The 15,933-nt window shown below is 43.1% G+C and overlaps 1 protein-coding gene across 5 annotated transcripts in view; it reads right to left on the reverse strand.

The window, feature by feature from the left end:
- MIER3 (MIER family member 3) overlaps positions 1 to 3,315 on the reverse strand; it is a 30,141-nt gene extending 26,826 nt beyond the window's left edge. For 2 of the 5 annotated variants that reach the window (XM_051990922.1, XM_051990914.1), the window contains exons 1-2: positions 2,090 to 2,113; positions 313 to 337 (exon numbers count right to left, since the gene is read on the reverse strand). In XM_051990922.1, the coding sequence (XP_051846882.1) occupies positions 313 to 337; positions 2,090 to 2,098 (34 nt within the window). In that variant the 5' untranslated portion in view covers positions 2,099 to 2,113. Of the gene's footprint in view, positions 1 to 57; positions 338 to 2,089; positions 2,160 to 2,365 lie in introns of those variants that run through there. The other 3 variants (XM_051990945.1, XM_051990929.1, XM_051990937.1) reach the window with 3 other exon arrangements.
- Positions 3,316 to 15,933: the final 12,618 nt, after the last annotated feature.

A 15,933-nucleotide genomic window follows, 5' to 3' on the forward strand; every position in this document is an offset into this window, starting at 1 on the left:
TGATGGCTAAGAGTCAAGACACATACTATTTAAAAAGCAAACATTCATTTTTGTTACCTATACGCTTAACTTCTGTGGAACTAAAGGTGAATTTTCCCAACTGGTCCCGTTTAAAAACAAAAAAGTCATATGAAAAAGACTAGGACTGTTTTGTTCCTCGAGCAATTAAATCATAGGATACAGAATAAAACGGAGGATCGCTGAGAGCATCTAGTCTGCAGTTGGGGGGTGCCTCGGGCCAGAGCTCCTCCAAGCCCCGTTACCACTCGCCGCCCGCTGGGACCACGGAAGGGGGAAGGAAACGGGACAAACCTGGGCTCGAACTTCCAAAGGAAGCCTAGAAAGGAGACAGAATAAGAGAAGCGGGGTTAGGACAGCCGGGCCGGGGGAGGGGGGCGAACGGCGCCAAGCCCAAAGAGGAGCGGCGCGCAGCGGGCTCCTGGACGGGCGGGAGGCGGGGCCCGAGGCAGCCCGCACCGGAGCCGCAGCCCGGCCCGCGGCCCCGCGGCCCCGGCCCGCTCCCCCCACCCCGGCCCCTCCCGGCCGTCTCCTCTTCCTCCCCAAGTCCCCCGCGCCGCAGACTTGCCGCGGGCTGGGGGGAAAGGAGCTCGGCGCGAACCGGCAACTTCCAGCCGCCCTTTTCGCTCAGGAAGTTACCAAGCTCCGGAGAAGCGAAACCGGCGCAAAGGGCTGGTAGCGCCGCGGCTGCTCCGCCATCCCCTCCCGGGCATCCCCGCCTCCCTACGGCCCCGTCGTCGCAGCGGCAGCTAACGAGCCTCCCGACCCCCCATTGTAACGACGCCACACCTCTCCCTGCCCTCCCGGCCTGGCCCCACCGCTCTCCCTCCAGCCAGCTCCCAGGAGGGCGCGGGAGGCCCGGCCCGGGGCGCAGCCTCTCGTCCCCCCAAAACGCGGCCGCTAGCGTTCCCGTCCCGGCTGCCGGGATGCAGTGGCTCCCGCTTCCCGGCTGGGCTCCGTCCCAGGGATGCTGCTGCTCGCTTGCTCAGGCTGCCCGAGGTGGAGCGCAGCTCCCACCCCGACCTTTTCCCGGCCTGCAAGCCCTCCCGCCCGCCGCCAGCCGCCCCTCCCTCCGTCGGCCCGTCCCGCTCCGCTCCACCCCACCCCCCAGCTCCATCGTCGCACAACTCCGCTCCCCCTCCCGGGCCTGCGGGAAAGCTCCGGACTAGGGTGGGGGCTTGCCCTCTCCATCGCCAACTCCGCGCAGGGACAGCTCAGTACCCTCACCTCGAGCCATCCTCCCGGGGGATCCCCGAGTAGCACCCCCCCCCATCCTGAGTCCAAACGCTTCAAAGTGGGCCGGGGAGCTGGGGGTGCAGCTCGGGCTGCGGGATAAAGTGGGGGAGGGTCCTAACCTGTTCCCTTGGGGCGCCTCCCGACCCCAGGCTCTCCCAGCTCCGCCTGCAAGTCCCCAGCAGATGGAGGGGCGCATCCCGCCGCTCACAGGAAAGTGCCGTCCCAAGCCCCGGGGCTGCGCAGCCCCAGCTCAGGGCCGGAGGTCTTCCCCTCGCCTTTCGCTCCGCGGGGTGAGGAAGCTGCCGCCGCTCCCTCTGCCTCCCCGGCCCCGGAGCGCTGGCGCAGCCCACTGCCCGCTTTGCAATCCGGCCCCGGGAGGTTGAGGGGGAGGGGGTCGACGGAGGCTCCGCCGGTTTCCACCCACCTACCTCCAGCCCAGAGCAGGGGAGCGGGTACCGCCAGTTCCCCGCGTCACCCCAGGCGGGAGGGATTCCCGGGGCCGGGCGCTATGACCATCCCCGGGCCGAGACTGGCCCCGGCCGGGCGCCTCGGTCCCCTCTCCATCCCCTGGCCGAGCTGGGGCCAGCGCCGAGCCGGAGCGGCCGCTGCCGCCGCCGTCGCCGCGGCCTAGTCCCGGAGGAGCTCAAGCCCGCTCCCGCCCCCCCAGCCAGCCCCACCACCGACCCGGTAGCCTCGGAGGGTCCCGGAGCCAACCGCCCGGCCCAAGGAGAGGCCGCGAAGGGCGGCCAGAGTCCCTTGGGCCGGCTAGGCAGTCGCCCGAGCCCGGCGGGCGCCCGGTCCAGCCCCGCCGCTCCTGCCCGGTTTCCCTGCTCACCTCCGCCATATTGGTACCTTTAGGGCGAACGAGCAGCGCTGCGCCCAGTCCCCGGATGGGGCCGCTGAGCCAATCGCAGCCGCCGCCGCCGCAGTCGGCCCGGCGCACCCGCCCGGCGGCGGAGGCGGCTCGGCCCCCATAGGGCAGGGAGCGGGGCAGGGCGACACCCCCAGCCCGGCCAAGCTCACCTACCCCGCCCCAGCGGCCCCCTCCAGCCCCGCGAAGCCCCCAACCCCCCGCCGCCTTGCCCCGGCCAGGCCGGGCCCCCCCACTCACCCGCCCGGGCTTGGGGCTTCGACAAAGTTCCCGCAGCCTTGTTGGGGGGACGCGAGTGGCCAGACGGCTGGTCTCGGGAGGTCCCGGGGGTGCAGGAGCCGAGGGTCGAGACGTGGGGCGCTCGCCAGCAGGGCCAGGCCGCCGCAGCCCCCGAGGCACTGAAGGGGCCGCGCCGGGACGGCTCCGAGGACAGCAGGGGCTCTTCCCCCTGATCCCTCCTGGCGGTGGCCGGGGTCTGTGGGCTCAGAGCAGGCGGGACAGTTCCTGCTCCGGGGGAGGAGACTTGGGAGTGCGCGGCCCCGGGGGGTGGGGGTGGGGCGGGGGCGGGAGAGGAGGGGACCGTGGAGGGACCGACCCTTCTTGACGGGGACTTGAGGCCGAATGACGGACACCTCTGTCCCTCAGATCCCCAGAGCCTGGGAAGGGGAAGAAGGAAGAGAGCCAAGACTTGAGAGGGTGCGAAGACGGACTAACAGACTGACGGACCGAGCCGGGCCAGATACAAGTTTGGCCAGGCTGGACGGGGGCTGGAGAGCTGTAGAGGAGCTGCAAAGGCAGGACAGGGTGGCCACGGGCTGGTGCCAGATAGGCAGGCAGGGAGGGGACAGACCGGCACTAGGCAGTGCCAAACAGGGAGAAGGGATGCCCATACCAGACCCATGCCAACATACGAGTTTGGGGAGAAAGATACTAGCATAGTTTCAGGGAAAGAAAAATATGTACAAAACTGGACATCAGGTTTTTTTTTTTTTTTAAAGAATGCAAATAGGGGGTAGCTGTGATAAGGCTAGCCTGGCCCCGTACGGGGTGGGGGTGGGGGTGGGGGCAGACAGTTAAGGGAACCTTAAAAGACCTGTTGGGAAGGTCAGGAGATCATACCAGTGAATCCAGATGGAGACACAGAGCTGGAGGTGGGGCATTTCCCTGTTATTTTAAAAGCTTAACCTGTACATTTTGCACCGGGGGAGAGAAAGATGGGATAAAAAAGAGAGAAGCAACAATGACCTGTTGATCCAGAAAACTGCCTTGTAGTCCTTTATACCATGGAAATTTCCCTCTTCTTTGTGGAGGTAGTTGAGGATGAATAGGGCAGGTTGGAAAGTCACATATATCCAGAGATTTGCACTGTCATATAAACCAAAGGATTTCTTCCTTTCTCTGTCATGCACCCCTCTTCTCCCCCCAGGAAGAGTAATTCTGGCAAGGCAAAGATACCAAATCTACTTGGTAGCAAAGGACTTAGAGCTGCAAGAGGCTCTCTCGTGAAAACTTCATTTTTACTGTTGGGAAACTAAGGGTTAGGAAGTTAAGGGACTTGGTTGCACCTTGGCCGAGCTGAGAGAGAGGTCATCCTACAAAAGGGAACTGGGAAAACAAAGTAACTATTTTCAGAGAGGGTTACAAGAAGACATAGTGGGATAACATCAGGAAAAGGTGAAAGAATCAGCTCTGGGAGGAATATAAACAGGAGAAAAGGCAAGGAGATAAACTCTAGGGGCACAAGAAGGGTTTCTACATTAAATCCTCCTAGGAAATGATCAAACAAGGTATAAATATCTGTGGAGGACAAGCATCCTCAGAAAGGGGACTTTTTCACCCCTAGATATGTCTGACAATGAGAAAAGTTGAACTTGAAAGCCAAACTTTGTAATCTACATTTATCTGTCACTTTTAAGATTTACAAAATGTTTTTCTTCTATCTGCCTCATGACATAGGTTATAGAATTATACTTCTTCATACATATAAGGAAACTGAGGCTTAGATGCCATGTGACTTGCCCAAAGTCATAGAGATTAGTGTCAGGAGCCTGGACTTAGGGCAGACCTCCTGATTCCCAGTCCCATGTTCTCTCTGCTACTCTACAGACTAGCTAGTCTTCACAACTCATGCCATGGGTGAAAGTTATTTATTTATGGAAATTTTAAGGAAAATTACTTTAGCCATTTCAAAACACTATAAACATGTGGAAAAATACACTTTCCCTGCTGTGAAAGATATCTTGCGACCTTTTGTCCAGTCAAATAACTCAAAAATAGCTGAACTTTGAAACTCCAGTCTTGGCACATACTACACGTGCAGTTCTCAATGAGGCATTCAGACTTTTTAAAGTAAAAAATGGTTTGAAATTAAGTGCAAAAGATTAGCTTTAGAAAATGTGGCCATGGGCATGCACCGTGGACAGTGCCATTAAAAGTACGCATGACCACACAGAGGGAACCCTGAGGCTCAAAGCAGAATCCCAGTTCCATAATTCTAGCTTGAAGAAAATGTCCTCCACAATCTGGCTCAAAATCTGAATATACTTTAAGGTTCATGTCAGCCACCTTAGTCATTTTTGAGAAATGCCTAAGATCTTGGTTATATGAAGAATAGCTGGCATTGACAGAACTTTGAGAAAACCTTTACAAACAAGATCTCAATTGGATCCTCACAACAACATTGTGAGACAGGTGCTATTTCCCCCTTTTACAGATGAATTTCTCTTAGCCTTAGAACAAATTACCCAGTTATGCAGCTAGATATAGTTGGTATCTCTGTTAATTCTTTTTACTAGGTTGTAAAAGGATTAATATATCCATTTATGGTTTTGATGACTTATCTTGCTTGATTATGCTTATATTAATGATATGTATTTGCTGGGTGTTGCATAAAGGTTCAGAGAAAGCTAAAACGTAGAGAAATTAGTTGGTATAAAAGTGTATGTGTTGGAGGGAAGATACTTTTTGATTTATTATCCACCGGAGCTACCCCAGGGTCATAAATGAGAGTAAAGAGAATCATTAGAGATCACCTTGTTTATCCCTCTCATTTTATAAATGAGGAAACTGAGAAACTAAGAGATTAAGTGATTTATACAGGATGATATGGCAATAAGTAGTTCAGATGGGATCACTGAAGATAGGAACATTTTACTATTTAGTCTTACACAACAGATTCCTGACTAAACTCAATAAAATCTGAGAGGAGAAAGAACAGTTTAACATCTCTTCTTAAGACCAAGATTTCTTAGTCAGGTAAAGATAGGAATCCTACTAGTCTTAAGTGTCTTTAACAACAATACTGTTACTTATAAATTACTGCCTTCGCAATGGAAAAAAATCATTATAGAACATGAGATGAATTAAATATATACATAGAAAGTAACACATTTAGTATATGAGTATTATTTATCAAGGAAAGAATATTAAATTTAGAAATGTTGGGTTCAAATTCTGACTGCTATTTACTAGTCTTCTGACCTGAGACTATTCATTTACCCTTACAAGACCTGTTTTCTCATCTGAAGAATAATAAATGCATTGCTGATGTGAAAAATTCCTTTCTACTTTTACCTCCCTTTGCACTCTGAGTCCTCTTCAACCCAGCCCTATCCCTCCAAAATTCTTCCTGTGGCCTCCCATTCATTCCATTGTACCCTTTGGAATTTCTGCTCTATTGTAAGCAAACTGCCATTTATCCTGCAGCTCTTTATTTCACATTCCTTCTATCTTTTGGTGTTAATAGAAACCCAAATCCCTCTGGAAAAAAAAAATTATTCCTGATTACACTTTGCACTACGATGGAGCACTCCTTTTCCTGGGAAACTTGAAACATTAAACCAGGAGAAATAGTCATACTTCTCGTTTCTTGATGTCCCTTCCAAAAGATCCCTTTTCATTCTCATTTAGTACTATCTTCTCTTTTGAAGTTTATTCCAATCATCTTTATCCTTGTAACTTATGGACCTTCAAACCAATTTTCCTATGTTTTCAAGGAGTTCAGTACCCAGTTTGAAGTGTCTCTATCCCTCATCCTTTATTTTTAATTCCACATTCTCTTTCTCCCTCCACTCCCTTCGCCTATCAAGAAGGCAGAAATCGGATACCTGTTACACATATACATTCATGATAAACTTATTTTCTTCTTCAATGTACATGTTGCTGTTCCCTTTATTCACTGTCTTTGAGTTCATCACCTTAGTTCCTATGACCTAAGTCTTTTTTCCATCACTTACCCATAGGAGTGGTCATGCCTTTAATTTTTACCAACTGTGCCTCCCCCATGATCTTAAACTTTGAAATTCTTCTTTCTGAACATAATTTACCATCATACCAAATCAAACTTTACTTTGCTCCTTTTAATTCTAGTTTTCATCTTCACTGAATTCTAGACCCTCCATTCCTTCCTAATTCCTATTCTGCCTTCACTTAGCATTCTTCAGACATAATCTCATGGTAAACCAGTTTAACCATAAATTGTTTTACTCTTGAATCACCTTGTCCTATCACCATTTAATCCTCAACCGAGACTCATCTCCTATAGTGTTCTCTTCTCTAGAATATAATCATTCTTTGGGAGCAGTTTTCTTGGGGAGCTTCTGGAGGCAGCCTTAGTTTCAGTTCAAAATAATAATCATCTCAAATGCAGCCAGCTGTTAAAAGTTCAGATCCTTTATTGTCTCTTTCAAAATAGCCTGGTTAGTTTTCTTAGAGGCCTATCTCCCTCCTTGGTTCCAAGAGTCCTTTGCCTCTTCCAGCTTCAGCCTCTCTTCTGAACCTCCAGTTCTGCCCGACTACAGTCTCTGGCTTCTCAATCTCCTCCACTGACTCTTGGCTGAGGCTCCAAGAGCTTCTTATATATGATCTCTTAAAGGTGTGAACTCAAAGGTTGACTCCTCCTCGAGAGTGGGATTGTGGGAGCTGTGACTTGAGAATCTCCTGCACTGAACTTGTGAATCTCCAATGCTAATGTGTGAACTCTTAAAGGTGTGAAAGGTGTGAACTCTGAACTAGAGAATTGTTAAGTACCAAGCTAAATTTAGACAAATGACATCACTTTGTAAGAATCCTAACTTCCGGCACTTGTCTTCTCTGCCTTACTTTTGACTGTTGAACTTCTTTGAAGAAAGTCATATAACTAGATCCATTAAAATCTGATGTTATCTAATCTTAACTAGGCCTTCCTATAGAGTAACTTTTTTTAAGACCACTTTTCTATCCACTTCATTCAATAGTTATTCCAAACCATCTCTTATCTCTTTTATCCCCCATCCCTCTGAATCCTATCCCTACCAATAGATCACTTCATTTCTTTACTAAGACAAATGGGTATGTCATGAGATCACTCATCTCTTTTACTCTATCCCTATCAATTCCAGTCTGAAAAAGAGATGAACCTATTTCTTGTGAAATCCAACTCTCTAATTGTAGTCTTTAAACCCATTTCCTCCTGTAAATCTCTCCTCCTTAACAATTACTGTTTTCCTCTCACTTTTTATCTTCTGCTTTTCATTTAGTTTCTTCCATGCTGTCTGCACACATGCTCAAATCTCCATCTTAAAAACATTTTTTCCTATTCTTTCTTGTGATTTCCAGTATATTTCCTCCCTTTCATTGCTGAGTTCACAGAAACAGTATTTTATTCACTGTCTCCTCTTTCTCATCACCCACACCACTTTTCTGAAATTACTCTCAAAAGTTGCCAAAAAATCTCTTACCTGGTAAAACCAATGGCCTTTCCTTAGCTCTTTTCCTCTCTTAACTTCTCTTCAACTTTTGATCCCTACTCCTGGAAACTCTTCCTTTCGATCTTCTATGTCACTGGTCTCTCTTGATTCTCCTGGTAGGGAGTCCTCCTTTTCAGTCTCCTTTGAAGTTTCATTGTCCATATTTCAAGAGGAATTAATATCCCTCAAGGCTGTGTCCTAGACCTTCTTTTCTTCTCACTTTGTTCTTTCTCCTTTAGTGATCTCCTTGCTCTTATAGGTTCAATGATCATTTCTATAAGATAATTCTACCACCTTTTTACACCTTTGTTCTCCATCTCTGTTTATTCATAAATTGTACACCTATCTATAAGCCTGATAAGTGATATGTTCCAAAACTTAAAATATAGCTTTAATCTTTCTCCTGAATTCCATTCCCATAACACTCATTTCTCAGTTGACATCTCTACTTAAATGTCTTGACATCTCAATATGTAAACAAACAAAAAAAACCCCATCAAATTTCCTTATTAATGCTTCAAAAGTCTCTATTTTGATTAAGTACTCTACTATTCTTCAAATCACCCATGCTCAACCTTTGAGTCATTCTTGATTGATTTTACTTCTGTAATATCTCTCACATCTGCTACCTTCCCTTCATTGAAACTTACCAACATCTTAGTTCATTCATGCTCTCTTCCCTAAACCAGTGTAAAAGCCTCCTGTTTGGGCTGTCAGGTTCCAGTTTCTACCTTCTCCAACTGATCATCCATCCTACTGCCAAAACAATTTTCTTAAGGTACAGGTCAGACTTCGTCATTCCCTAACTCTAAAGCTTTTTGTCTCAATTGATTCTAGGGCAAAAAACAAATGTCTGAGCCAAGTTTTTAAGACCCTTCACTATCTAGCTTTGATTACTATTCTCTTTTATATTTTGCAGCAAAATTGAACTTCCACTTATTCCCAGAACATGATATATTACTGTCTCTTCCAAATATTTCTATAAACTGTCTCCTATTTTTAGATTATACTCTCCCCTCATCTCCACCTGTATAAATCCCTCACTTCATTTGAGACTTAGCTCAGATGTTACCTCCTCAGCTAGGTCTTCTAACCTAAGGCTTCCCAATCCTCACCAATTAATTTTTTTATTTAAATTTAATTTTTCAAAACTCTATAGCTTCTTTTTCTTTTACCTTTCCCCTTTCCCTTGGAATGAGGGAAGATAAATAAAAACAAAACCCTTATAGTGAATATGCACAGTCAAACAAAACAGGTGGCCATGTTTAAAAAATATGTCTTATTCTGTAGGCTGTATCCGTTTTTGTCAGAATATGAGCAGCATGCATCATTCCTTATTTTGGTATTGTAATAGGTCATTACATTGATTAGACCTTTCAAAGACTTTCTTTGCATTTTATTGTTATTTTATAAGTTGTTCTCCTGGTTCTGTTCACTCTTTATCAATGGATATGATAACCAGGTTTCTCTAAAACCATACCTTTTATCATCATTTATGATGCCATAGTATTCCACTTCATTCATATACCACAATTTGTTTGGTCCTCAATTGTTAATGCCTTTTTACTTTCTTAAACTCTCATGCTCTTATCCGTGTGCAAGCTGTATCCACATGGTAGAAAATTGGGGGGGGGAGGGGAGAGGGGTTGTTATTTGTATTTTCTCTAGCTTGATTTCTTGTGCATAGCAGGCATTTAATAAATGTTGAGTTGAATTACATTGAATTCTATAATAAAAATGATATGTAAACTCACCAACTTTTTAGAGTCTGGGAGAATGGCCAGGTGAATATTTCAGTGGCCTGGGAGAGGTAATAAGGCTACAGTAGGAATGAAAAGGAGGGACAGATTCAGAAGATAATGAAGAAGTAGAACAGGCTGGAGTTGGCAACTAATTCGATGTGGGAGGCTGAGGAAAAGGAAAAAGGCAGAGATGAGTCTGAGGTTTAAATCAGTGACTGAAGAAATGGCGATATTATTAAAAGAAATAAGGAGAGTAGGTCTTAAGGAAAAGAAAATAACATGATAGTGAATCATGTTCTTCCCAACTCAGAGATTCTATGATTTTGTAATAAGATAGAAAACCTGCCCGGGGCCAGTCATTTATCAAACATAATCGACAGGTTTTTCAACACTTATTCAGCACTTAATGGGTGCAAAATATTCTGCAAGTTGCTGGAGGGGGAGGGGAATAAAGATTAGAAAAACTACTGCCTCTGCCCTTGTAGAAGTTACAGAGGGAACACAAACAGATAACTTGAGGGGTTCTGTAGTACTGAATTTGTTTTTTCCTCCTCAGTCCTCCTCTGCCACATACAACCTGTGTGACTTCTGGCAATTTGTTTAGTTTTTCTGGGCCTGAAATTCTTTATCCTTGAATAGAAGAATTCCTTGAAGTTTGAAATACACGATTTATGATTGTATGTTGCTATGTTGGGAAATCCTACTGCCTCATGGTCTTATACTTTCCTCAACCAACTTGATCCAGTAACAAACCCTCCATCTCCCAGATTGGCTGTCCCCCTTGCCTAGAACTCTCCTCATCTCTGCCCACTGTCTTTTCTGGCTCCTTTCAAGTCCCAGCTAAAATGCTACTTTCCTGATGCCTCTTAATTCTAATGCCTTCTCTCTATTAATTATCTCCAATTTATCTTGCATACAGCTTGTTTGTACAAAGTCGTTTTCATGTCGTTTCCCCATTAAGCTCCTTGAGAGCAGGGACTCTTTTGCAGTTCTGTGTATCCCCAGCACTTATCCTGGCATTAGGAGGTTCTTAATAGATGTTTGTCTGACTAACAAAAATAGATACTTCGATGTGGAGGCCTGGTGCTCAATCTGGAGATCAGGGCTGAGGCAGGAAGGGACAGCTGAAGCTGTGGGAGGGGTTTGAGGGAGAGAGAAAACCGAAAAGTAAAGAGGGCCAAAGATAGAGCCATTAGTACATTAAGGGATCCATCATCTTCCAATTCCCTTATTTTACCAAGATTCTGATTGAGCTTCTCATTCTAAAACTGGCTAAAATCAAGAAGTTTGGTCAAGAAAAAGAAAGGATGAATAAACAAAGATCTTCCATGGCACCCGCTCTAATCCCCTCCTGTTATAGATGAGGTGTTTAAGGTCTCTATCTCCCCAGATAAGATGAGGGTCCCTGTCACTCAGGTGGTAAAAAGCTGAACTGGGATGTGAATGACGGGTTTTGTACCACAGTGCCTCCTGGCTGGATCGTCTCCACAAAGGAGGAAGCCTACCTGGGACTTTGGTGTTCCTGGGGAAGTCCCTTCTCCTCTCTCTGGGCTTAAACTTCATTGTCTGAAAAATGATCAGTTTGGACAAAAATGGTCTCTAAGGTCACCTTGATCCCAGAACCTATAAATTGTGTTATCTGCTGAGTGGGCACTGGTGTATGGCTTTGGGGTTTTGAGGAAGGAAGAAGAATTGAAATAAAATAGCTGTGGGAAATGGGGCAGTGAATCAGTACAAGGTGGGGAAAAAAATTTAAATACTTAAATAGGATTTCTCTAGCATTGAGGGAAAGAATGAAAGAACATTAAATAGCTCATTTTGGAAGGAATACAAGGTGGAAGGGTACTAGTGGGAGAATAAAACTAGGAATATAGTTCTGGACCATCCTCTTAATCATGAAGGATTTTGAATGCTAGAGTAAGAAGATACACATACTATGTCTTGGGGGAACTAATACAAATTTTTCAGCAGGAGAATAATAGGGTCTAAATTTTGCTTTAGGAAAATTTATCTGGTAAATGAGAAGAATCAAATAAGTAAAAGATAGGAACCAGAGAAAGCAATTTTTAGACTATGGCAATTCTCCTGGCCAAAGATAACAGAGGGCAGATAGAGTGCCAGGCCTTTAGTGAGAAAGGCCTGAATTCAAATCCTGCCTCAGACACTAACTGTGTGACCCTGAGCAAATCACTTAACGCCATTTGCCTTAGCGTCCTCATCTGGAAAATGGGCTGGAAAAGGGAATGGCAAACCACTTCAGTATCTTTGCTAAAAAATTCCGAAATGGGGGTCATGAAAAATCGGACATGATCAAACAACAACAAAAAAGATAATAGTTGCCTAATAAAAGTAGTTACACTGGGAATGAAAAAAAAAAAAAGACTAATAAGACATATTTTAAAGGAAGGGCAAATTGACTAATAGGTGTAAAAGTGGCCAAAGTGGGGATTCTCAAAAATGATAGATTTCTAGCCAAGGTTCCAGAAAGATGATGAAACCATAAACAGAAGTAGTAACAGAAACAGAATAACTCAGTTTTGAGAGGGAAAATGATGAGTTTAGTTTTAAGCTTTCTTAGTTTTCATCCTAGCTGGACAAAATGAAACCTGAAGCTAGCAGATCATCCTATGTACACCACATCTAAGTAGTTATCCTTTCACTTGGAGATCATCTTCTAGTTAGAAAGTTTTAACTTAAAGGAAACCAAAATTTGCCTCTTTGCACCTTCTACTCAAAGTTCTCAGTTCTGCCCCTGGAGACTGAGTCTAACAAGTTTTCTGTGTTTTTGTTTTTAACTCTTATTCTTTTGAAACAGGTGTGCCATTCCTGACCATGTAATGCAACAAACTCAAAGCATTCTGGGAGTCCCTGGAGGGGGATGGAGATGTAACTAGGTCAAGCAATATAACATAAGATTCTGAAAATCAAGTCTCAACTTTCTCACTTTATGTCAATCACCTCCCAAATCTGTATAACAACAGCAATCAGTGAGTACTTAGATAAAGAACTTCCCTAAAGAGAAAGGCAACAAAATCCCACTGAGTTGTTCCTACCTAATCTACTACCATTTTCTTCCCTTCCTCCCCCAGAAACCTGAAGTGACTTTTACACAGATGGATACCACCTAGGGTGCCAGTCCTCCACTGGCTAGCACACTATTATGCCATTTTTCATGTGGCAGCTTTCATATATTTAAAAACACACTACCCCCTTTTCTTCAAAAGGCTAAAAGCCTTAGATCCTTAATTAACTTCAATAAACTTTTGTTGAAAGTGCCTACTATGTGCAAGACACTAACTAGGTATTGAGAATATTAAGACAAAAAATGAAAACAGCTAAGGGGTTTACATTCTACTGGGCAGAGACCACATATATACAAATAAATACATATGAAGAATATGTGAAATTATATAAAAGGATGAGAAGGGAGTTCTATCAAATGGAGAAAATTAGGAAAAGTCTTTTGAAGGAGGCAGTATGTGAATTGTGCTTTGAAGGATATGATCCTCATTTGTCTTGGCCCTTCACCATCTTGATTGTCCTCCAGATATTCTCCTTCTCTCCTACAGTCTCTCCAAAACTGAACACAGGATTGCACTTAGGATCTTATCAGAGTGGAGGAATCCTGAGCTCTGGACACAGTTTATAGAATCACAAAATGTCAGAAGGAACTTCAGTGGTCCAGTTTATGCCCCAAATAATTTTTACAACACATAACTAGTGGTCATTTAGTCCTTTCTTGAAGTTCTCCTAGGAGGAGAAACCCATTATCTCCTCAGATCATTCTACTTTTGGAGAGCTTTATGTGAATTTTCCCCTCATAGTAGACCTAAAATCATATTTGATGCTTCTGTCCATTGTACCTACCTCTACCATCTATGGTCAATCAGAACAAGTCTAATATCTTGTTTATGTGGCACTTTTTCAATCATTTGAAGACAATTTTCATGTTCCCTATGAGCCTTTTCTTCAGGTTATTTCCTAATTTTTTCCAACTCCTGCTCATTGAGCATGGACTCAGGTCTTCTGGGACATTCTGCAGTTTATCCATGCTCTTCCTAAAATGCAATGCTCATTATAAATACAATGTGCTCCATCTCTCTCAGTGCAGTCCAAGCTGGTATTCTTTTCTTGCCTCCATACTGCTAGTTGCCATATTATATTGCTGACTTGTCCTGAACATGCACACCACTAAAAACCCCAAATAATTTTAGAAATGATAATTAAAGTAACCCCTACTATAACATATCTGACTTAACTAAACTCTATGTAAGTATCTCTAAAGATGGATAATCTATCATGTTTTGAGGCAGCCTTTCTGGAACTATTAGGGATTTCCCCCTAATTTTTAGGGAAATTTTCCTGATACAGTCCATATTTGTACCCTTTAAAATTTTCCCCCACATTCTATGTGGTACTGTAGCTCAGAAGAGAATTAGAGACTAGATATAGATATGAAAATTATCCAATTAGAGAAGACCATTGAAGCCATGCAAGTACAAGAGGTCAATGAGGCAAGAGATAGAGAAAACCCAAGGTTTAGGGGATGGGAGGATGGTACAATATGCTTATATTTAGGGGACAGACTGCTAATAAAAAAATTTAAAAAGGAAGTCAGGAAGTCTCTCAGAGAACTATAATGGTATCATTTCATAGAAGGAAGAAAGAATGATCTCTCAGATGTATTTGACATTTAAAATTTTGAGATAATGAGGATGAAAATTGACATCTCACTTGAAATGAGTCTCAGTACATTAGGAAATAAAGTAGTTTCCTTTTATTTGTTTACTCATTCAGCTATTTGTTTTTCTTATGTTTTGAATTCCAAGCTTTCTCTCCAAATCCATTTTAGAGCCCACCATTTGACACAGATATTTATGTGAAATCATATAATACATGCATCCATAGATCAGTTCTTGCTTTGGAAATATCTTCTTTCATATATTCTTTGTAGTTGATTTGAATATTAATATTACTCAGAATAGTTTAATTATTCACAATTAATCTTTGAACAATATTGCTATTACTCTAAAAATTGTTCCCTTAGTTCTGCCCATTTCACTCTTGATTTTTTCATCCAAATCTTTCCATGTTTTTCCTTTTTTTAAAATTTTAATAGTATTTTATTTTTTTCAAATAGATGCAAAGATAGTTTTCAACATTCATCTCTGTAAAATCTTTTGTGTTTCAATTTTTTCTACCTCTCTCCCCCCTTCCCTCTCCCCAAAACAACAAATAATCTGATCTAAGTTAAACATAAATTCTTCTAAACATATTTCTGTATTTGTTATGCTGTGCAAACATATATATTATATAGATATATCAAAAGGGGAAAAATACAAGAAAGGAAAAAGAAACAAGTACACAACAACAACAAAATTAGGTGAAAATACTATGCTTTGATCCACATCCATGTTGTTTTTCTAGAATCAACCTGTTCATTGTTGAATATAGCAAGTAGTATTCCATCACAATTATTCAACCATTTCCCAATTAATGGGTATCCCCTCAGTTTTCAATACTTTGATACCATAAACTCTTTGGGCATAATTCCAGATTGTTCTCTAAAATGGTGGGATTAGTTTACAGTTTTAACTACAGTGTACTGGTGTCCCAGGTTTTCCTTTCCAAGCTGTTCATCATTTTAGCCAATCTAATAAGTATCTCAAAGATGTTTAAGTTTGCATTTTTCTACTCAATGATGATTTAGAACATTTTTTCATATCTCTACATTATTGCTTTAATTTCTTCACCTCAAAATTGCCTATTCATATTTTTGACCATTTATCAATTGGGGAATGACTCTGACTTTTATAAATTTGGCAAAGTTTTCTATATATTTGAGCTATAAGACCTTTCTCTGAGAAGCTAGCTATAAATTTCTCCCCTAATTTTCTTCTTTACTTCTAATTATGGCTACATTGGTTTTATTTGTACAAATTCTTTTTAAGGTAATCAAAATTATCCATTTTACATTTCAAAATGCTCTTTATCTCTTGTTTATTCATAAATTCATCTCCTGTTCATAAATCTTATAGATAATGTTTCACGTTCTTCTAATTTATTTATGATATCTCTATATCTGGATCGTGTATCTATTTTAAATTTATATTATAAATAGTGTAAGATATTGGTTTATAACTAGTTTCTACCGGAGTGCTTTCTACTTTTCCCCCAAACTCTTACCCAATAGTGAATTCTTATTCCCAAAGCTTAAGTTTTACATTAATCAAAAACAAGATTACTATAATTTTCTACTGTGTATTGTATATCTACTCCGTTCTATTGATCTACCTTTTTTTCTCAGCCAATAATGGATAATATTATATTGGTGCAATCT

This window comes from Antechinus flavipes, chromosome 1 (genome assembly GCF_016432865.1).
Source record: "Antechinus flavipes isolate AdamAnt ecotype Samford, QLD, Australia chromosome 1, AdamAnt_v2, whole genome shotgun sequence".
In the NCBI taxonomy this organism is placed as follows: domain Eukaryota; kingdom Metazoa; phylum Chordata; class Mammalia; order Dasyuromorphia; family Dasyuridae; genus Antechinus; species Antechinus flavipes.